We start from the raw sequence: 22,748 nt of genomic DNA, 5'->3' as shown, positions 1-22,748 counted from the left end.
GGACAGCAGGCTCCCAGCACAGAGAAGCAGCTTGACAATTCACGGGCAGGTGGATGAGTGTCTGAGAAGTGTGGTACAGCCGGGAGAGTTCATTTAGGGTTGGAGGGACCTTAGAAGTGCCTCTAGTGTGAATGCTCATCTGTGGTTCAAGTTTCCTATAATGGCCTCACCAAGTGTCTGAGCATCTCTGACTGATTCTCTAGTGATATCAGCTCATTTTCCCTGGCCCTTTGAAAACTCTTTGAGCCCTTGAGTTGAACTCTGTCTCCCTGGAGCTTTTACCTGTCAATCCTGTTCTTATCCACTCCCTGGGACCACACAGTGCTCCACTAATCCAGCCTTCTCAAGACAGACAGCTCTTGAGATCTTTGGAGACCACCATCTCTCCACCACGTGTGTCTTCCAGCTGAGTGTGTCTGTAGCTTCAGCCTTGATTTATGGGATATGATTTCAGGTTCCTAGGCCATCTGTCAGTCACTCCACTTCCTTTCCTGTCTTCTACAGATGTCATCCAAATTTGCTGAATAGGCTAGAGGACCCTATTGGGAGCTCACAGCCTGATGATGGGGAGATGGTTTTAATCAAGTAATCACAAAAATAAATGTGTAATTAAATTGAGGTAGCTGTGACCATACCATACCAGTCAGGTATGACCTAAGTCAAATCCCTTATGATTATACAGTGGAGATGACAAATAGTTTCAAGGGATTAGATCTGGTAGATGGAGTGCCTAAAGAACTATGGACAGAGGTTCATGACATTGTACAGAAATCAGTGACCAAAATCATCCGAAAGAAAAAGAAATGCAAGAAGGCAAAGTGGTTGTCTGAGGAGGCTTTACAAATAGCTGAGAAAAGAAGAGATGTGAAAGGCAAGGGAGACAGGGAAAGATATACCAACTGAATGCAGAGTTCCAGAGAGTAGCAGGGAGAGATAAGAAAGGCTTCTTAAATGAACAGTGCAAAGAAATAGAGGAAAACAATAGAATGGGAAAGGCTAGAGATCTCTTCAAGAAAATTGGAAATATAAAGGGAACATTTCATGCAAAGATGGGCACAGTAAAGGACAGGAATGGCAAGAATCGAACAGAAGCAGAAGAGATTATGAAGAAGTAGGAAGAATACACAGAAAAAAAACTACACAAAAAAGGTCTTAATGACCTGAATAGCCACAATGGTGTGGTCACTTACCTAGAGCCAGATACCCTGGAGTGTGAAGTCAAGTGGGCCTTAGGAAGCATTACTATGAACAAAGCTAGTGAAAGTGATGGAATTCCATCTGAGCTATTTAAAATCCTAAAAGATGATGCTGCGAAAGTGCGGCACTCAATATTTGCTCAGCAAATTTGGAAAACTCAACCGTGACCACAGGACTGGAAAAGGTCAGTTTTCATTCCAGTCCCAAAGAAAGACAGTGCCAAAGAATATTCAAACTACCATACAATTATGCTCATTTCATGCTACCAAGGTTATACTCAAAATCCTTCAAGCTAGGCTTCAGCAGTACTTGAATCAAGAACTTCCATTTCTAGTAGCTGAGTTTAAAAAAGTCAGAGGAACCATAGATCAAATTGCCAGTATTCATTGGGTCATAGAAAAAGCAAGGGAATTCCAGAAAAATATCTACTTCTGCTTCATTGAGTACACTAAATCCTTTGACTGTGTGGATCACAACAAACTGGAAAATTCTTAAAGGGATGGGAGTACCAGACTGCTTTACCTATCTCTTGAGAAACCTGTATGCAGGTCAAATAGCAACAGTTAGAAACTTACATGGAAGAACTGGCTGGTTCAAAATTGGGAAAGGAGGTACAACAAGGCTGTATATTGTCATCGTGCTTATTTAACTTCTATGCAGAGTACATCATGCGAAATGTTGGGCAGGATGAATCACAAGCTGGGATCAAGATTGCCGGGAGAAATATCAACAACCTCAGATATGCAGATGATACCACTCTAGTGGCAGAAAGTGAAGAGGAACTAAATTGCCTCTTGCTGAAGTTAAAAGAGGCTTGAAACTCAACATTCAAAAAATTAAGATCAGGGCAGCCAGTCCCGTTACTTCATGACAAATAGAAGGGGAAAAAAGTGGAAACAGTGACAGATTTTATTTTCTTGGGCTCCAAAATCACTGTGGATGGTGACCGCAGCCATGAAATTAAAAGATGCTTGCTCCTTGGAAGGAAAGCTATGACAAACCTAGAGTGCATTTGAAAAAGCAGGGACATCACTTTGCCAACAAAGGTCCATATAGTCAAAACTATAGTTTTTCCAGTAGTCATGTATGAATGTGAGAGTTGGACCATAAAGAAAGCTGAGTGCCAAAGAATTGATACTTTTGGATTGTGGTGCTGGAGAGGACTCTTGAGAGTCATTTGGACTGCAAGGAGATCAAACCAGTCTATCCTAAGGAAATCAACCCTGAATATTCATTGGAAGGACTGATGCTGAAGCTGAAGCTCCAGTACTTTGGCCACCTGGTGCTAAGGGCTGACTCATTGGAAAAGACTCTGATGCTGGGAAAGATGGAATGCAAAAGGAAAAGGGGGTGGCAGAGGATAAGATTAGATAGCATCACCAACTCATTGGACATGAATCTGAGCAAACTCAGGGAGATAGTGAAGGACTGAGGAGCCTGTTGTGCTATAGTCAATAGTCCATGGGGTCTCGAAGAGTCAGACATGACTTAGCAACTGAACAACAATAACAAGAACTGTGATAGAGGAGTATTGTTTTCTGAAACTCTGAAAGCCTGATCCCATTTGGAGGGTTAAGGGAAAATTCTTGAAGAGTTTGAAGGGGAAGGGCAGAAGCCTCTAGGTGGAGAAACCAGCATATGCAAAGGCCCTGTGGCCTTTCATTGTTTCTTATCAAAGAGCATGACATTGCCACTATTCTGTACTTGTTCTGGTGTCAGCGTGATCTAAGATCTCAGTAGCTTTCCCAACCAACCTGGACATTTTTCTCTCTCTCCCACTTCTGACTTCTCTTGACTTCTTTTTGTTGAAGGCATCATCCCATTTCTTACATCTGTACTCAGACTTTAGGTTTGATGCTTTCCATTTTACCCAGTCTTATTATTTTTTAAAATCCTCACCAAGATTGTGGCAAGAGTTTTCTGTAATGAAATATTTATCTGATCTTATCTGTTTCTTGCTCAGAAATCTGCAAAAGGTGCATATAATCTCCTGATGTAATCCCTCTGATAGAGTCACCTCAGCTTGTTTTTCCAGCCTCATGTCCCATATGCATTGCATCTCATGCTCTGGCTGAATGGGATAACCTTGTATTCCGTGAATGGCTCTCCTCCTACTTGGAGCAACTTCCTCTCTAACTTGTCTCTACCTGTTCCTGCAGAAATATTTTCTTTAATTTAAAGACCACTTCAGGCTGCTGCCACCTCCCAGAAGCCTTTGCTGATGCCTGTCCCACATATGATCTCTCTCCACCAGCCCCTTGTAAGTCTTGTGACACTTTCCACACTTTGGCCTTGAATTATAACCATGTGTACAAGTCCTGTCTCTATTTGCTTCTTCCCCACTACAATTAAAGCTTCTGAAGTCCTCTTGTCCCCTTGAGCCTTGATAGCCAGTAAACAAATACTTGCCGCGTTGACAAGGTGGGGGATGAGCCCAGGATTGTGTAAGGCCGTATGATTCATCCTTTTCCAAGGGAGAATGCAGTTTGCATTTTAGAGACATGCAATGCTGATTTATAAGCGGTTGCTCTCACTGTGTTTCCAAATCCTCAAGGCGAAATTTAATTGTTGCGTTTTGTTGACTTAATTTGAACTTACTTTGAGTTTTAGGAAATTTATTCCCTGAACTCTGTGGAGCTCACTGATAAAAAAAGAAACCTAGAAGAAGTTTAGACAGATTGACATCTTTGTTATACTTTGTGCCTCCCTCCTCTCAAGATGTTTTTTTCCTGGCCTAAGGGCACCGCTTTCCTCCCCACAAATACTTGGGGCCAAGGTCTACTTGCCTCATACAGTAACATCTAGAGGTCAGTTGTAACTCACACTAATAATAGTTTGACTCAAGATTCCAGCTAAGTTCCAAGTTCCCTCACCCTGTGTTTTAATGCTAGACGTGTAATTGAGAAATCTTCCACCCACTTGTTTAGTGTTTAAATAAACCTTCTAAACTACCTTTCTGGAGTTGCAGCCTAATGGGAAGAGAAAATCTAAACTACATTTGGGGTAAAATTGCCTCTTAAGAAAATATGTTTTGCAGCATTGAAAAAGGCCATCCAGCTTCTAGCTGAGAAAACGTTTTTGTGGCCAGTCCCCTCTCCCTCCTGTCCATTCCTGATCTTGCTTCTGATCCCTGTGCTGACCATGTCTAGATTCCACACTTGGTTTATTTAGTGGATTTGGAAATCAATTCAGCCCCTGCCCTTTTTTACTTATTATGATATTTGGTGGTTTTTTTTTTTTTGTCTATTAAGTGCATAAAGGAACATGCTTATTTTGTGCTATATTGTCACCATGTGTGTTTGAGTTTAACTTCTCTTTTTCTACCTTTGAATGGTCTAGGACTGTGTCCCTAATTTCTTAGGTTTATATTGAAGTGTAAGTCCTTTCCTTTTGATCTGAGTTATGTTTAGCTGCTGGACAATCGTCCCTTCCTTTTCTCTCCCTTTTTACCTCTTCAGAAATGGCTTTCAGCTTACTAGACATAGCTTGTCTTATCTCTTAAGTGAATGCTGCTATTTACCTGCAGTGATTGGTTCCTTTGCTAGGACTTTTAAATGGAGCTTTGAAGTGGCTGTATTTTAAACTTGTCTTTGTCTTACTTTTTGTCCACGTGTCTCTTGGTTTGTATCTTGTCCTGCATAGGAGCCCTGTTGCTGCCCCAGCACATTTTCAGTTTGGAAAAATTTAATTGATGGAGAAAGTAGGGCCTTAGAATCATAAATGCAGACTTTGATCAGAGAACTTCTGGTGTATCAGCTAGACCATCTCTTCTTCATTACTTTGTCTAGTAATTTTTTTTTATATGTATTTTAAGAAGTTCTGCATTCCCCTTTTTAAAATAAGAGGATAGCTGTGTATTCAACTAAATAAGGGAAAAAGTCTCCCATCTTAATAGTTTAATGTCCTCTATTTGTATTTTGTTACTAAAGCCCTCCATTGATGTAGAAATGCTATCTTCAAGTGGGGTGAGGACTGCACCTTGATCTGCATGTTTACTGTTTGGGAGGATGCTCAGAGGCCAAACTGAGAAAATCCTGTGAAAGAAGTAAAGGATTTAACAGATGTTATAAGCTAGGCATGCAGACCCTAAAAAAAAAAATTAAAGGTAGAGCTTGTTAGATTGGCAAAGAAAGATTTTTATCATTAGTAGATGAATTATATACCTGAGGACTTCCCCCCCTCTGAATCTTAGAATAATATGGCTCTGATTTTCTTATGAGTCCACATCCCAACAGCCCCAGCCACCACCTTCACTCTACTAGTTCTTGTGGCTGGGAGCATCATCCAAAATCATAACTTAACATTGTTCTCATCTGTCTTAGAATGAGCTAGATGCCACAGCCCTCAGCCCTCAGGGCTCCTTCATGAAGCACGTGGATGATGCCTGGTGTTCTCTTTTTGTGTAAGGAAGGTGTCTCCATCCTGGTGGGCCCCACAATCCCTCTTGAGGCGAGAGTGTCAAAGGTGGTGACTTGGAAGTGAAGTAGAGGTTAGAGCCCCACTTCTGTGATTGGCTGGCCCGTCCTTTGTATGAGCTGAGTTGAACCTGTTATGCATGCTCTCTTGTCCTGCTTTCCCTCCTCTGTAAATAAGAAGGGATGGCGAGCTGTCTCCTGTGACATGGGAACCAAAGGTTGAATCTATATAATGCTTCCTACTTTCCTGCAAGTACTTTCCCACATGACATCATTCCCCCCACACCTCAGCAGTCACATTTACAGGGTATGTTTTGTCACAGCACGCTGTAAAAATAGGGAAATGCAACCCAGATAACTTCTATATGGTCTCCACATCTCACTAGTGACTAAACTGAAACTCTGGCCTGGGTCCCCTCACTTCCTAAGCTTCACCGTATGCTCTTCAGTACCCAGACTCAGGAACCAGCTTGTCACACGTGACCCACGGCAACTTCCGCCACAGCTGATGTCTGAGGGGTCTCTCATCCACCGGGTTCTGCTGATGGGGTGGCCTGTGGATTTCACAGTTACTGTTGTTCTCATTGCCTCTTGTTCTGCTCTTCATCAGCTCTGTATCTCTGGGACTACCTCTCCCCTTTGAGAAACCACCTCCTAGGCACATTTGGTATAAGTTTTATGGGAAAGTTGGCTGGCAGAGCCCAAGTGGACTCCCCACCTTTCTGTAGCTCACTTTCCTTACTGGAGCAGTCTTTCATGCCTCGATTCGTAAGTGATTAGGTAGCAATTAATGATTTGAGACATTCGGATTCTTCTACTGAGCACCAGCTGTATGCTCGCTGGTGCAGTCATCCCGCCTGTCCCCAGAGGACTCGGGAATGAGACAGATATAACTGTGGGCAGTCGTCCTCAGCATGATACCGATTTATATTGAATCAGGGCACTGGGAAGGGACTCATGGCACCTGGGGAGTCGAGGCAAGCCGCGAGAGTGGGGAGGAGACATGCACTGAAGGGGAGGCAGTGCTATTCCAAGCAGGAGGGAACAGTTTGTGCACTATGTGGGGATGTGACAGTGTGCGATATTTTAGGGGAATGGCCTGTTGTGCCACACGGCTAGGAATTTAGGCTACAAGATGGTCATATGAACTGAAGCTCATAGGCACTCAATTGTGAAGGCTTGGTGAGCCATAAAAAGTGAGTGAAGGTTTTGATCTGATCAGATTTTTTTTTGATACCTGTTAATACAGCAAGAAATTCTCGCTCAGGAGGGCCAAGTCCACAGGCAGCAGGGTCTTGGCCACAGCCTTCATCGCCAGGGTCCCTGGTTCTTCATTACTGTGTGCTGGACCCTGCCTACTTCCAGCAAGCCCACAACTCTAGCACTGACCACGGAACACAGTGTAGTTTTATGAACAGGGGCCAGTCTGCTAGGGAAACCACCTGCTTCCCGGAAACGCGCTGCCATTTCCCAGTTTGCAGCACCTGCAGGGACTCAGGGTGCCTCCATCTCTGCTGTGTGCCCCAGGAGTAAAGAGTCCCTGGTTCCAAAAGAGTTCAGTTTCATTCAGGTTTTAAATCTGTGATGTCCAGTGGGCCTTTTTCTGTTCAGTTCTGCCACCAGATTTCAGAATTAGATCCTGATCTGCAAGTGCTTGATTCAGACAGCCGGGTCTGGGGACTCAGCTCTGAGGCTCTGGGGTGTGGGTAGATGGCCCCTAACTGGGCCCCACCACCCAAGGCTCCTCATTTCCACCCCGCAGTTGGCCACAGTGCTTTCTCCAAACATCCTCCACTCGTCTTTGCCTGTGCTGTCTCCCCACATAGCCTTTTAGGATTTATGGGTATCCTGGTTTTCCTGGCCTCGCCATCACCACAAGCTTTCCTGGCTCCCACCCCACGCCTTCCTCCCTTTCCGCATTCCTGGCTGTCACACTTGTCCTCTGGTCAAGATAAGAGCCCTGGATTCAACATCGCCTCACTTTCCTCTTTTTAAGTCATGGGTATTTAGTATCTACGCTGTCATTTCCCGAAGGCCCCTGCAGGTGTCAAGCACAGTGTTAAGTGTTTTGCACTTTTGCAGCTGCTGGCCCTTTTTTTCCTTACTACCATCCCTGAGGCCCTTATGTTTCATTATTATTTCTATCTTGTCGATCAGGAAACAGATACGTAATAGGCTGCAGGTAGTTAAGCCCCTTAGGAAGACCATAGTCTGTGAGGCTGTGAACTGGGGCCCCTGAAGCTCATGTCCCTTTAAATCCAGGGTCTGGGCTCTCAACCTGGCTGTGGACCCAGCCTACAGTGGTCAGGAGTCCTCCTTTTCCCTCTTTCTTTCTTTTTAAAGATTTCTTTCTTCGTTTTTGGCTGTGCTGGATCTTCGTTGGTGTGTGTGGGCCTTCTTCAGTTGTGGCGAGTGGGGGCTGCTGTCTAGTTTCCGTGTTCAGGCTTCTCATTGCAGTGGTTTTTCTTGTCACTGAGCACAGCCTCTAGGTGCTCATGTTCAGGTAGTTCGGGCTCACGGGCTTGGTTGTGCTGCGGCACATAGGCTCTTCCTGTGTCCCCTGCATCAGCAGGTGGATTCTTTGCCACTGAGCCACCAGGAAAGCCCCTCCTCTTTTTCTTGAATAAACAAATCCAAGTTATTTTTTTTTTAATTTTATTTTTAATTGGAGGATAATTACAATATTGTGTTGGTTTCTGCCACAGGTCCCCTCCCTCTTGAGCCTCCCTCCCATGAATCCAAGCATTAAAAATAGAGGCACATGTATAGGAAAGTACACAAATCACGTGTGTATAGCCCAGTGACTTGCACAAAGAGCACCCAAGAAACCTTATCTATGCCTCTTCCAGTCTCAAGGGGAGCCACCACCCCAACTTCTAATACCAGAGGTAAATCCTGCCTGTGTGTGAACTTCTATAAATGCGGTCATGCCATATGCATTCTTTTGTGGCTGGTCTCTTTCTAAATTCAGGCATGAGAAGTATTTATAAATGTACACTATCTATTTATAAATACCCACTCCTAATTGATCTTACTTTTCCTAGTTTCTCAGTCAGTAAAAGGCAAAGTTTACTTCTGGGACCTTGTCAACATTGTTAGGATGTGCCATTGAAGTGGGCTTTCTCAAAGACACTCATGTTCTTCCTGGAGGTGAATAACAGATTCCAAGCTGTTTCATTTGCTTCCCTGGTTTTTCCTTTCCATCTTTCCCTCTGTGAGCCACACCTGCTCTGTGCCTCGTTGGGGTCTGTTCATTTGATTAGGCTCTCCAGCACAGCGGGCAGCGCCAGCTTCCTCTGAGGCCCCCTGTGACTGATGTATTAACATCCGTATGGGTTTCCCCTGGGATGGACGAATGTTCACAGCTTCTGGCAGCAGTTTACTGCACTGTGAATCAGTTTTAAAACTGCCTAAGTATGATGATCACAGACCTCCTGTGTGGTTTAAAGAAGAGGACACCTGGGAGAGAGGTGGGTATCTTCCAAAGATAAGCATACAGCTCTCCGTCTGTACTTTGTGCATCTGTTTTAATCTGGAACATTTAACTCTATAATAAGCCGAGTTCCAGGGGAAGCAGATAAAATTTCCTTCCCCTAAAAATCCAGATTACTGGGAGAAATATCAATAACCTCAGATATGCAGATTGGCACCACCCTTATGACAGAAACTGAAGAGGAACTAAAAAGCCTCTTGATGAAAGTGAAAAAGGAGAGTGAAAAAGTTGGCTTAAAGCTCAACATTCAGAAAACTAAGATCATGGCATCTGGTTCCATTACTTCATGGGAAATAGATGGGGAAACAGTGTCAGACTTTTTTTTTCTGGGCTCCAAAATCACTACAGATGGTGACTGCAACCATGAAATTAAAAGACGCTTACTCCTTGGAAGGAAAGTTATGACCAACCTAGATAGCATATTCAAAAGCAGAGACATTACTTTGCCAACAAAGGTCCACCTAGTCAAGGCTATGGTTTTTCCAGTGGTCATGTATGGATGTGAGAGTTGGACTGTGAAGAAAGCTGAGCGCTGAAGAATTGATGCCTTTGAACTGTGGTATTGGAGAAGACTCTTGAGAGTCCCTTGGACTGCAAGGAGATCCAACCAGTCCATTCTAAAGGAGATCAGCCCTGGGATTTCTTTGGAAGAAATGATGCTAAAGCTGAAACTCCAGTACTTTGGCCATCTGATGCGAAGAGTTGACTCATTGGAAAAGATTCTGATGCTGGGAGGGATTGGGAGCAGGAGGAGAAGGGGACGACAGAGGATGAGATGGCTGGATGGCATCACCGACTTGATAGATGTGAGTCTGAGTGAACCCCGGGAGTTGGTGATGGACAGGGAGGCCTGGTGTGCTGCAATTCATGGGGTTGCAAAGAGTTAGACACGACTGAGCAACTGAACTGAGCTGAACTGAACTGAAAAATCCAGAATTGCTAAAATGGCACCTGATAGAAACTGCCTACCTGGAAGTGCCCACCTTGATTTATGGCAAAAAGAAAAGCTAACCCTCACATCTGCCGTAACTCTTTAGAAATTACAGAAAGCTCTAAGAAGCAAGTTTTCTCCCCATGTTGACCACCGTTCATGTGTCATCTTCAGACCTAGATTGTGGTGCCTGGTATTTGGGTCACATAAGTTGGAATGTAGATAGACTTCAACCCCAGCTCTTGTGGTCTTATCTTCAAGGGCAGTAATACAATGCTTTTTGATTCCAACCCCAAATACCCTGTAATAAATGGCATGCTGCTGCTAAGTCGCTTCAGTCGTGTCCGACTCTGTGCGACGCCATAGACAGCAGCCCACCAGGTTCCCCTGTCCCTGGGATTCTCCAGGTAAGAACACTGGAGTGGGTTGCCATTTCCTTCTCCAATGCATGAAAGTGAAAAGTGAAAGTGAAGTCACTCAGTCGTGTCCGACTCTTAGTGACCCCATGGACTGCAGTCTACCAGGCTCCTCCGTCCATGGGATTTTCCAGGCAAGAGTACTGGAGTGGGGTGCCATTGCCTTCTCCAGAATAAATGGCATAGGTTCAACTAATTCTAACGTGCATGTATTGAAACATCATGTGGACCTGATAAGGACTAACAACACCAAAGGATACTGTGGGCTAAAAAATAGAAGATTTAATAATAAAAAAGAAACTGACTGATGTAGGAACAAACTAGTGGTTATCAGTGGGGAGAGGAAAGCGAGGAGGGACAAATGGGGTAGGGAGACACAACTATTATGTGTAAAATAAGCTACGAGGATATTTTGTACAACACAGAATATAGCCAATATTTTACAATAACTATAAATGAACTATAACCTTTAAAAGTTGTGACTCATTATGTTATATGCCTGTAACTTACATAATGCTATATTAGATTTCAATTAAAAAATACAGATTTAGTGGTCTAGTGACATAAGTGCCTTGATCTATAATTGTTTTATTTGCATATTTATTTCCTATGACATTCTGTGCAGTTCCCATCATGTGTATTCTGTCATTCAAATTAAGGGTAATGTTAAGGATTTGGGCCAAATAGCCATTTAATATTAGTTATTGGAACCAGTTTGCCCGGAGATAACATATCTAAGATTCCTTTTGCCTTTTTGTACTCTAAGATTCTTAGAGTCTAAGGAGAAATCTTTTCATATATTTGCTACTTTGTTTTTATAGAAGAAAAATAAGGACAGATATTTTATTTTCAAGCTTTCATAACTTTCAAGGAAGTTATATGGGTTTTATGTGCAAGCAGGTAGAAACCTGATATCTTGTATCAGTTTTCAGTTTTGTGCATGCTTAGTTATTTTTCAAACTTTGAGTTAGCATTGAAATGAAAATTTAAGTTCTATATTTAATACCCATGGTCTTTAGAATCTGTTAAGGGACTTCAAGGTGCCAATGATAAGTTCCAGAAGGAGCCCAGACTTACCCCAGAGCGTTATGGGAAGGAGAAAACCCTAATACTTCGTTTGTTGTTTATGTGTTCGGACTTATAGAGGTTTAATGTTGCACTTCTAGATTACCAAGTGATGCTCTGAATAAGAAGAAAGTGAAAGCGGTGGGCTTCAAAGTGCCTAGTTCAGATGTGGGTGGGAAATATTATCACTCCTATTTCTTCCATCCCCTACAGGGTCTTTACTTTGTAGAGATTTTATAGTATCTGTAATATATTAGTGCTTGGAGTTTAAGAGATTAGATTGTTAAAGAAAAAATATGCTTTAAGATTTTGGTTTAGAAACAAGTGTACATTGGGATTAGTGAAAGTGAAAGTGAAGTCGCTCGGTCGTGTCCAACCCTCAGCGACCCCACGGACTGCAGCCTTCCAGGCTCCTCTGTCCATGGGATTCTCCAGGCAAGAGTACTGGAGTGGGGTGCCAACATTGGGATTAGGTATTAACTAAATACAGGTATTTGTCTGTTTTTAACAGGGAAGAAAATAATAGCCAAAAAAACATAGAAGTTCATTTCCCTCTCCCATAAAACATACTGGCTGTCAGCCCAGGGCAGGTGTCGCAGCCCCATAGTGTCATCAGGGTTTGTGCACCCTATCATTTTGTTTTGTGCCCCTCAGCAACTGATTTCCATCTTCAAAGTCATGTTGTGACCCAAAAAGGCTACGGAAGCTCCAGTCATCATGCTTATAGTTCAGTTAGCAGAAAAGAGGGAAAGAAGAGAGAAGGCACACTCCCTTCCCTCTTTTTAAATTCTTTTTCTTTCTTTTTTTTTTAATTAATAAACTTATTTTTTAGAGCAATTTTAGGCTAACAGCAAAATTGTATGGAAAGTACAGACAGTTTCCATATCCCCCAGATTCCCTTTCTTTTAGGTTATGAACTAAGTGCTACCCAGCAGCTTCTGCCTACATCTCATCAGACAGAACGTGGGCATACCTGGCCAGAGCAAAGCTGAGAGGAGTCATCTTTTACTGGGAGCTTTGCTACCTTTGATAAAACTGTGTTTTGTGGCCAAAGTAGACAGGGAGGTAGTTGAGGAGGAAACTTGAAGTCTTTATTTAACTTAAGACATTCTCTTTTATTATTTTATGTCAATTATGCAGAAGAGTTTTAAGTCCAAACATTAAACTGGTACATTTAGAAAGCTGTTTTTGTTTGTTGATTTTGAAATATACTGTACCATGTGTAATTATTATGAGCTCGTAAGGGCTTCATCTTAAGCATCAAAAATAATCATTTTAAATTGTACTAAGAAATCATACAATTATACTAGGTACATAGAAGGAGGAATTTTATGGTAATTTGGAAATACATTTAGTGTTCTTTTGAAGGAATTTATTTTATGAAATAAAGCACAATTTAAAAATCTTTATAAAATTTTAAAATATTATTCAATATATATATTTTTTTAAACCCTAGACTTTGGCTATTATTTATTTCATTTGTTCCATCAATAAACACTTCAACTTCTATTGCTTTCAAAAGGAAAGCAGAGCAAGAATCTTTCCTTTGTCTTTTTCATAGAAGTATACTGTGGTAATGATTAATTGCTTTATGATAAATATTTTTTCTGTCTTCTCTCATGTTCTTCTCCCTAATCATCCCATCTCCAAAAGCGCATACTCCTTCCACGTTACCGCAGATGGTCAGATGCAGCCCGTCCCCTTCCCCCCAGATGCCCTCATCGGCCCTGGCATCCCCCGACACGCTCGCCAGATCAACACCCTGAGCCATGGAGAGGTGGTGTGTGCGGTGACCATCAGCAACCCCACGCGACACGTGTACACGGGTGGGAAGGGCTGCGTCAAGGTCTGGGACATCAGCCACCCCGGCAACAAGAGCCCCGTCTCTCAGCTCGATTGTCTGGTGAGTGAGAAGGAACCGGTGCACCAGGGTAATTTCCCCCTGGAGACGCAATAAGGAAATCGCTGTCGGGGCCTGGGTTTTATTCCCATTATGAGGAAATGGAAGCCCATTCTGTTTCCTGTGTTAGCCATTTAGCTCTCCCCACCCTCTCCCCTCAGCGTGAAGGTTTCATTTGTTGCTATTTCAGTGGTTAAATCCCAGAGTTGATGGATTTCTCTTAAAAAAATATTTCAACGGTAGTTTACAGAAGCTGTTCTTGTTTGAATGTGTGTTCAGAAGGGGGTGTCCCATTTAATGGATGGAGTGCAGCTAGGCCTGGACTCTGAGCCCTGTACTCCACTCCACTTTTAATTTCCCTGCAGCCTTTGGATAAATATTGAAGAGTAAACATTTGATAACATGACATAGAACCATTCTGAACAGGGGCTGTGTTTTCAGGGAGATCTGGCTGAGTTTTATGACCTTAACTTCAGGAAAGAGTTAATAGATCACACTGCACGAAATCAGGGCAGCCATCAGCAGAATGGGGGTGGTGGGGTGGGAGGGAGTGCTCCCTTCAAGCACCTATGCCACCTCCCCACCCCCACTCCCACAGTAAGAGAATACCATGTTGCATTTTTAGGGATCATAGAACATGTTGGGACATGTCCTTTACAGAGTACCCATGTACAGTACCCATTCATAGACCACGTACCATTGGCCTTGGGCAGACTATAGGCTACCTTGTGGTCCTTGACCCACAGCCTGCAGGGCACACAGCAAGGATTCTGGAGAGGGTGTTTCCAAAAAGAAGACAGACTATGGTTTTGAGATGAAAAGGATCTTTGGGATAGTCCTTGATTTATTTTTGTAATCAAATAACTTAAACATATATCTATTAATGAAACATGAGGAAACATACTTAAACAACTTAACATTCTGTGGTAGTAGGAGAGTTCTGTAACACTCATTTTTTTGAAATCACACTGGTTACAGTTTCTCTCCTCTTTGAACAATAGGCCATGGTTAAAGCACAGTAAAGACTTTGGCTGTTTCTGTTGGGGATGCGGTTACTTCTTTGTTGGTGGTGGCAGAGGCAGGGGGGTCATTTTAGGTTTCACCTTCCTTTCTAATGTATTGGTTTTGATAGATAGATGCCTTCTTTTGTTGATTTCTTTGGCCTCTGGATTGAAAGGCTTAAATATGACAGCAGCCAGGTTACAACTGGAGAAAGCAGCTGTGTTAAATTCCCAGACAAGGATACATCTGGCTAATGAAGACACGGTACAAGCCTTAGGCAGAGAGACTTAAGAGTAATGAAAACCAAAACCCAGGCAGCAAGTCTGCATTTTGCAAATAGTAAATAACAGGGTAATGAGGTCAAAGATTTCTAAACTAGCTTTGAAAAGTGGTTTTTTTCATAGAGAAGTACATGTATACCCACCTTCCATGTACTGATGGTCTCAGTTTCGTCTCTTCAGCAGGAAACTAGGCAGCAGTGGGAGTTATATGTGAGCCTTCACATGCACTGAGCAGTCCTTTGAGGTTGTTTTGTTTACTACTCTGAAGGAGCCAGTGGCCATCAGACCCGGATCTTTACTATAGACTGCTTGCTTTGCTAGTGTCCGTAAAATACCACTTTTTAAGTCAACAACCAAGATAGCCGTTAGAGAACATAGCATTGTTACTGCTTGGTCATGCATTATAACAATTGAATTATGTTTATTTCACAGAACAGGGATAACTACATCCGTTCCTGCAAATTGCTCCCTGATGGCTGCACTCTCATAGTGGGAGGGGAAGCTAGTACCCTGTCCATCTGGGACCTGGCGGCTCCCACCCCGCGCATCAAGGCAGAGCTGACGTCCTCGGCCCCCGCCTGCTACGCCCTGGCCATCAGCCCGGACTCCAAGGTCTGCTTCTCGTGCTGCAGCGATGGCAACATTGCTGTGTGGGACCTGCACAACCAGACGCTGGTGAGGTGAGTGGGGGTGGTTTCCTAAGTTGGGGCTCCTTGGGTCAGAAAGGCCCCCTCCCCCCATTTCTCCTACTTCTCTGCCTGCCCCCAAGTTCTCAGCCCACACAGGCCAGGCTTGGAACGGGGTGTCAGGACCGTGTCGCTGCCCTCAGGGGCTTACACTCTTGCTGCCATGCTTGGGTGTCACCCAGACTTTGTATTTACCTCCCTAATGTTCCTATTCTTCATGCCAGATTTGTTTAAAAAACATCCCTGGCCTTTGCCAAGGGGCAGAATACCATGGATTAGATGGAGGTACAAAAGGTCCTCAACGCTAGATGTTTTTGGCTTTGCCTGGAACCTCATATGTGCAAACAGGAACCAACTGATACAGGATAACAGAAAATCAACAAAAGAACATTAGAAGAGATTCCACGAATTTAACCCACAAAATGGTTTTAAAGTAGCAGTGTTTCTCAATAACTAAATAAGCCCTGTCCAGGGGTCATTTCCCCCAGGAACAAGCCTAGCTGCCTGGAATCTGCCACCTTTGTGTCCCTCCTCGGCTCTGGCCAGCTCCCTCCCTCTGGCCAAGTTGATGCTCATGTCAGAGATGTTAGAGAAAAGCCTTTTGAAAAGGAAGCACCGGACTTCCCTGGTGGTCCAGTGGTTAAGAATCTGACTGCCATTGCAGGGAACATGGGTTCAATCCCTGGTCTGGGAAGATCCCACACGCCATGGGGCAGCTAATAAGCCCATGCGCCACAACTACCGATCCTGTGCTCCGCAACAAGAGGTCACCACAATGAGAAGCCCATGCACCACAGCTAGGGAGTAGCCCCCAACTCACCCAAAAAATAAATGAATAAATAAATAAAGGAAGCAGTGATTAAACATCTAAAGCAGAATGGGCCTATGTTTTGCCCTTTCATGTCACAGTTCATCTTCACTTAGAAACATTGCGTGTGGTACATTTTTAGACTCATAGGTTACTTAAGCAGAACTCCCTCCATGCTTCCAGGCCACGGGCTGGAGGGAAGGAAGAGAGCATGGAACTCATTAAAGCGGCTCACTCTTCAGCCTTTTCTGTAGAAATCTACCAAGTCTTACCACACCAGGCTCTGTCCCTGCATGTGGGTGACAGTCTGCAGTTATTTTATTTTATTTTTGTCACTCTGGGCAGCTCAGAATGAGCAAAGTGAACAACTGGAGCCAGAGCCAACAGCCACTTCAAACTTCTAGCCTAGTGATTGTTAGTTATTTTTTCTTTGTTTTCTGCTTTTTTTTTTTTAACTTAATAAATACACTTTCAAAATATTCATTTGAAGTGCTTTTCAAGTATTCATCTGTTTAACCCCTGTCACTTGTGCACTGCTTTATCCTGATGTTATCATGGAGGCGCTGCAAAGGGGTTTGGGCACCCTGCCCTCTCGTGTGCTCTGAACTCCTGCTCTGTGCCAGCCCCTGGGGCTTAAGTACCTGTTGGATATGATGGGGTCATGCCTCACACATCTCTCTGTTTGGACTGGCCACATGCAGCTGGTGGCCACCCTGTGTGACAGGGCAGTGCAGAGTCTTTTGAATATCTGTGTATGTCTGTGACCCAGCACGTTCTGAACAGCCCTAAAAGCTGCTTTCTAGGAGCCTTAGTGCAGAGCTGAGATGGGTGGATGGAGGGATGGAGAAATGAGCACCAGCTACGTGCTTAGGTCCCCAGAGAAACAGTTGTTCTCAAGGAGTACAGGTATTTCATGAGTTCCAGAGATAAGAATTCAGAGGCTGAAATGAAAAGGAGGTCCTTGGGTTTCACAAGGTTTTTGAAGATGGAAAAGCAGCACTTTGGAAAGGTGGGGTAGGACTACAGTAGGCCTGGGGGACCAGTGGGGACACCTTGGATGCAGGCTGGGACTTTGAGGGACAGAGTTGGGGTGCATGGGGGAGAAGACCATGGTGGAAGTTCTGAGTAGTTTTCAGAAGAGAGACTTTTGAAATACTGCTTTGTATCTTGTCTCAGAATTCAGGGCAGCAGTGGAGCTCACATCCTCTCCTCCATGCCCTTTACATTCCAAGCTCAGCTTTAAAGTGTGAAGCTCTGTGGGAATAATAAGGTAACAGGAAGAAGAGGCAGTGGAAACTCTGCTCTGCGTGTTGAGTTCCCAAGCAGTTCTCTCATGGATTCTGCCTGGTTTGCCATCGTGATCGAGCCTTGGAACACCTCTCACCTATTCCAGTCACTCCCCTGCCTGCTCCCTCTTGGTCTGCAAAACCAGGCCCATGACCCCCCACACCATCAGCCCTGTGGTGGGTTACATCACCCTCCCTTCAGCAAGCCCCACTTGAGGCCTGGCAGAGCGTCTGTGCTCAGCAAACCCCTGTTGGTTGGTTATTCTTGGTGGTGATTCATTGTGTGTGTGTGTGTGTGTGTGTGTGTGTGTGTGTTTAAGTATAGTTGATTTACAATGTTGTGCTAATTTCTGCTGTACAGCAGAATGACTCAGTTAGATACATATATACATTTTTTTTAATATTCTTTTCCATTATGGTTTATCTCAGGAGATTGGATGAAGCTCCCTGTGCTGCAGAGTATGACCTTGTTGTTTATTCATTCTAAATGTAATAATTTGCATCTACTAACCCCAAACTCCCAGTCCATCCCTCTCCCTCTGCCCCATCCTATCCTTGGCAACCACAAATGTGTTCTCTGGGTCTTTGGTGGTGGTTATTGACTGAGGCATGAGATTCCCCTTCAAGAGAACAAAGGCCTTGTGCTGGAATTCCAGGCAGGACCATGCCCAGGGGTCAGTCAGCAATCAGCTCTCTCTGCCCCGTGCGTTTGAGTCAGGAGGCTGGCGTGCCCATTTGTCTCTGGGAGTCCAGATTTCCTAATGCAGGGCTTTTTCTAATAGAGAACGCGAGGTTGAGTCAATACATGAGCTCATGCTTTGCTGGCACGAAGGGCATCTCGGTGCTACTCACTCATGGAAATGGGTGTGCTCCTGGGCCCCGAGTCTGTGGTGTGGTGATACAGGCCTTTGCGGTTAGAGGCAAGGCCTGCCTCTTGTAAGGAATACACTTGGGATTCTATGTGTTTGTCTTTTTTTTTCCCCCTTCTTTTCACACTTAAACACTTTTCCAGACCTGGGAGGAATTTCACCTTCCAGACAGATTTGTAAAAATAGCTCTTGGAGCGTATTTAACTTCTCCTGTGTGGTGACCTAAAACAGCATTCCATTTCTTCAGCACTTGGATCATGAAAAAAGGAAAAGAAAATCTGCAGGTGCCGTTTCCTCTCCTCCTCGAGGGAAGAAGGTTGGTTTGATCTTGCACATCAGCAGACACCGAGGAGATGACACACGCCCGGCGAGTCCAAAACTAACAACACAACAGTGTTTACCTTGAGCTCTGGCAGGAAATCATTATTCAATCTGGTTTGTTTTATCAGGCAATTCCAGGGCCACACGGACGGGGCCAGCTGTATTGACATTTCTAACGATGGCACCAAGCTCTGGACGGGCGGCTTGGACAACACGGTCCGGTCCTGGGACCTGCGCGAGGGGCGGCAGCTGCAGCAGCACGACTTCACCTCCCAGGTGTGTGCTCGTCCCTCCCCGGGACCCACACGGTGCTCGGTGTGTGGCACCCTGCCCCCACCCTCACCCCCAGGAGAGTGGACACTAGACAAACAGACCAGACTTTCATTTGAGGTACACACACACACACACACACACCCCAAATCACCCTGAAACACTTAGACTGGCTTTTAAAATGCTGTAGGTAAAGACTTGTTAGTTGTTTTGTTTATCGGTGAATTCATTGCAGGAATTTGTGCCGTGAAGAAAGTACAGGGTCTGATGTGTTGTCCATCTTCTCACCATCTGATGTAGGGGTGAGAGATGATTTGATTCTCATATAAATAGACCTTTAAAAATATGCAGGGATGTCACAAGGAGTAGAGAAAAATCACAACAGCTCTACAAGTTAATTCATTTCACTTACATCAGGGAGCTTAAAAAATACAGTGGTATCTCAGTGGATGCCTGTTTTATTAGTCATCCCTTAGAAATTGGACTCATGGCTGACTAGATTTATGGAGTTTTGAAATGATAGGAAAATGGCAACTTTGATTGTGCATTGGGGAGATTATTTAGATGTCAAGTGTCTGAATCTAGGCCTGTTTGGGGAAAGACAGTGCATGCCATGTTAACTGTTTTCTGATGGTGGAATTGTTTTATTTTGTCATGACTTATTTACTTTTTTTTTTTTTTGGTAATAAAAATAATTCGACTCAGAAAAGTAGGACAGAAATGGAAAGCAACTATACGTTCAACTAAATTTCATGTCCCTGTCAAAATTTTGTTGAGTTCCTTATAGTCTTCCCTGTTCCCTTCCAGCCCTGTTTCCGTTATGGTTAGGATTCTATTTTCCGTCTACATTTTTTTATTAAAAAAAAAATTCTTATGAAAAATTTCAAATATATATGAGAACAGAGAATGTTCAAGCATATATGAAAGCACAGAGAATTATATGATAAACTCCATATGCCCATCATCCAACTTCAGTTCCTAACACATAACCCTTCTCATCTGTCATCCCTGCCTCCAAACACTGGATTATGTTTATTAAAGTAAATCCCAGACATTGTATCATTTCATCCATAAGTATTTCAGTTAGTATCTATAAAAGACAGGCTTTCAAGAATCCACGTGCAGTACAGGAGACATGGAGTTTGATCCCTGGGTCATTAAGATCCCCTGGAGGAGGAAATGGCAACCCACTCCAGTATTCTTCCCTGAAAAATCCCATGAATAGAGAAACCTGGAGGGCTATCGTCCATGGGGTCGCAAGAGTTGGTTATGACTTAGTGACTAAACCACCACCACTAACTATAAAAGACAACCCTTTCAGACAACACACATGAATACCTTTATTAGTTCCTGGGAATTTACTTCTTGGTTTTATCACACATGGAGTAAGTGTTGTTTTTCTTTCTCTCAAGTTGTTCCTTCAAGGTCTTTAACACTTGACTTATCTGGGTTGGGTTGCTTGTCCTGTAGACTTGGCCACAGCCTGCGCTTTACTTAATACATCCTCCTGTTCTTGCTAGTTTTCCCCTTTGTTGTCTGTTCACTTCCCAGGTCTATATGGGCAAACTACTCAGTGAGCCTCTCTGCTTCTTGTAGATATTCTCCCTTGGGTATTGCCCAACTGGGGAGTGGCTGGCTGTGGGCATGGAGAGCAGCAACGTGGAAGTCCTCCACGTGAACAAACCTGACAAGTACCAGCTGCATCTCCACGAGAGCTGTGTGCTGTCCCTAAAATTCGCTTATTGTGGTGAGTTCAGCTGAAAGGAAACTGGAGGATGCCGGTGGCTGAAATGGAAAATACTTCTAAAAAAACACAGTGGAGATCATATCTGGAAAAAATGTTGTTCTCTGAGCAGCTGGATGCAATCATTCTATTGTCTTAAAATTGTCCCTCAGAGCATAGTGATGTCTGTTTCGGTCTGTTTCCCTAATTTGAGAAAAGTCAGCAGGCGATAAAATTGCCTAATACAAGGTTTTGACGCATGTTTGTTTTTAGTAAAGAGAATCAGAAGTGTGGGTGGAGGGCAGTTAGGTACCCCTCTGAGGGGGATGGGTGGGAATTTGTAGGAGAATGGGGCAGGTCATTGTAGACTGACCAGGATGAGGAGCCCATGGTCAGAGAAGGGAGCATTTTGGGGCGCCCAGACCATTACAGTCTGCAGTGAGGAATATGAGAGAAGTTCATGGGGAATACTTATTCATGAGATGAAGGGTGGATTAATAGCTATCACATTATACTGACCACATTCTATGTGCCATATATCCTATCTGCCATTTAACTTAGATTCCTCATTCAATCCTTTCTAGTCCCATTTATCATAAGGAGACTAACAGAAAACAACTTCATTGATTGACAGAGGACCCACTGTGTGCTGGGTGTAAAGCTACTTGTCATGTTTCCAGTGGCTAATGGGACTGAAATGGTCCCTGCCACCGCTTTGATTAAACCCAAGATCACAGGTGGTTCACAATGGAGCCCATATTTAAAACCTGCCTTCTCTACTTATGTCACACCCTTGGGCATGATAGCTCATAATTAAACAATGCTCTGAGTTTGATTAAGTTCAGGTAGCTAATATATACCAGGAATTTTGATCTTATTACCTATTCCTTTGCTAATTCTAGGTAAATGGTTTGTGAGTACTGGAAAAGATAACCTCCTCAATGCTTGGAGGACCCCCTATGGAGCTAGTATATTCCAGGTAAGTCAGTGCTCCTCACCCAGAATGGCAACAGTTGGACTACAGTGTTCCTGATGATGCTGGAAGTGAAGGTGCCTTGGAGGGACAGGGCCTGGAGCATCTCTATTCCACACCAAACACACGTCCATTGTTTTCTCTTCCAGTCCAAAGAGTCCTCATCTGTGCTCAGCTGTGACATCTCTGTGGATGACAAATACATTGTCACTGGCTCAGGGGACAAGAAGGCTACAGTCTATGAAGTCATCTACTGAAAACATTATGTGGTTTAATGTTTATAGTTGAATTGGGCCAAAATGTTTTGAATTTGTAGAAATAGAAAAGTCGTAACTTTAAAAACACAAAAACCTGTTTCCAAACCTTGACACAAAACTACTTTGCGTCTACAAAGAGGAGGCAACGAGCACATCAAGAGAAGGTCACCTATCTACCTAGACCAAATGGAGCACCAAGGCAACATGGACAGAGGGGTGAGGGTTGGAGGCTCCAGGAACAGAGCCTGCCGGCCCAGGCAGAGTTCATCCTTTTCTTTCTGTGAGGTCTGCCGAGATTACCTTTCTGTTCCTTGTGGTTTCCCTCCTATCTGTCCTTGGTAGATCAGTGGTGTCTCCAATGAACTTGTTTCCTGGTTTTGCATCTTGTGAAATGTTTTTTTTGTATTTTTGTTGAAGGTTAAACATTTGTATAAATTGTAAATATATTTGGTTTATTACAGTAAAGGCTTTAGTACCAATAAGTGGTTTTTCCTTCTCCTCCATTATTGTTTTTAATCATTGGTGTGGGTTCTATAAGCAAAGTTCAGAAATTTGTACAGGAAGTTTTAAAATGCGCTTCTCGTTTTATAAATATATTTGGTCACAGACTCCTGCTGCACTAGGACCTAATTACCTCTTCTGAGTTAATCAGGAAGTCAAGAGGAAGAATAATAAGTAACCAAAGGTTTATTAATGATGATTTTATTTGGGAAGCTAACATAACATGACTTAAGCCAAGATTCATTCTTTTGTTTGGATACTCTTGTGATTCGAGGTTGTCAATTAAAACTTTACTTTTTCTTGGTGATTCACTGGGAGACAGAATACTCTTTTTTTATAGGAAAGCCTGGCACT

At 43.5% G+C, this 22,748-nt stretch overlaps 1 protein-coding gene across 12 annotated transcripts in view; it reads left to right on the top strand.

The window, feature by feature from the left end:
- Nucleotides 1-22,375, top strand: part of LOC147367086 (transducin-like enhancer protein 1) — a 93,041-nt gene extending 70,666 nt beyond the window's left edge. For all 12 annotated transcript variants that reach the window (XM_086414372.1, XM_086414364.1, XM_086414371.1 and 9 more), the window contains 6 exons: nucleotides 13,171-13,420; nucleotides 15,133-15,380; nucleotides 18,799-18,946; nucleotides 20,537-20,687; nucleotides 21,566-21,642; nucleotides 21,786-22,375. In XM_086414372.1, the coding sequence (XP_086270498.1) occupies nucleotides 13,171-13,420; nucleotides 15,133-15,380; nucleotides 18,799-18,946; nucleotides 20,537-20,687; nucleotides 21,566-21,642; nucleotides 21,786-21,893 (982 nt within the window). In that variant the 3' untranslated portion in view covers nucleotides 21,894-22,375. The remainder of the gene's footprint in view (nucleotides 1-13,170; nucleotides 13,421-15,132; nucleotides 15,381-18,798; nucleotides 18,947-20,536; nucleotides 20,688-21,565; nucleotides 21,643-21,785) is intronic.
- Nucleotides 22,376-22,748: the final 373 nt, after the last annotated feature.

This window comes from Bos grunniens, chromosome 8, assembly GCF_055505025.1.
Source record: "Bos grunniens cultivar Pamir isolate PY7600 chromosome 8, Bosgru_T2T1.0, whole genome shotgun sequence".
Lineage (NCBI taxonomy): Eukaryota > Metazoa > Chordata > Mammalia > Artiodactyla > Bovidae > Bos > Bos grunniens.
The sequence above is the reverse complement of the archived record's forward strand: the minus strand, read 5'-3'. Positions and strand labels throughout refer to the sequence as shown.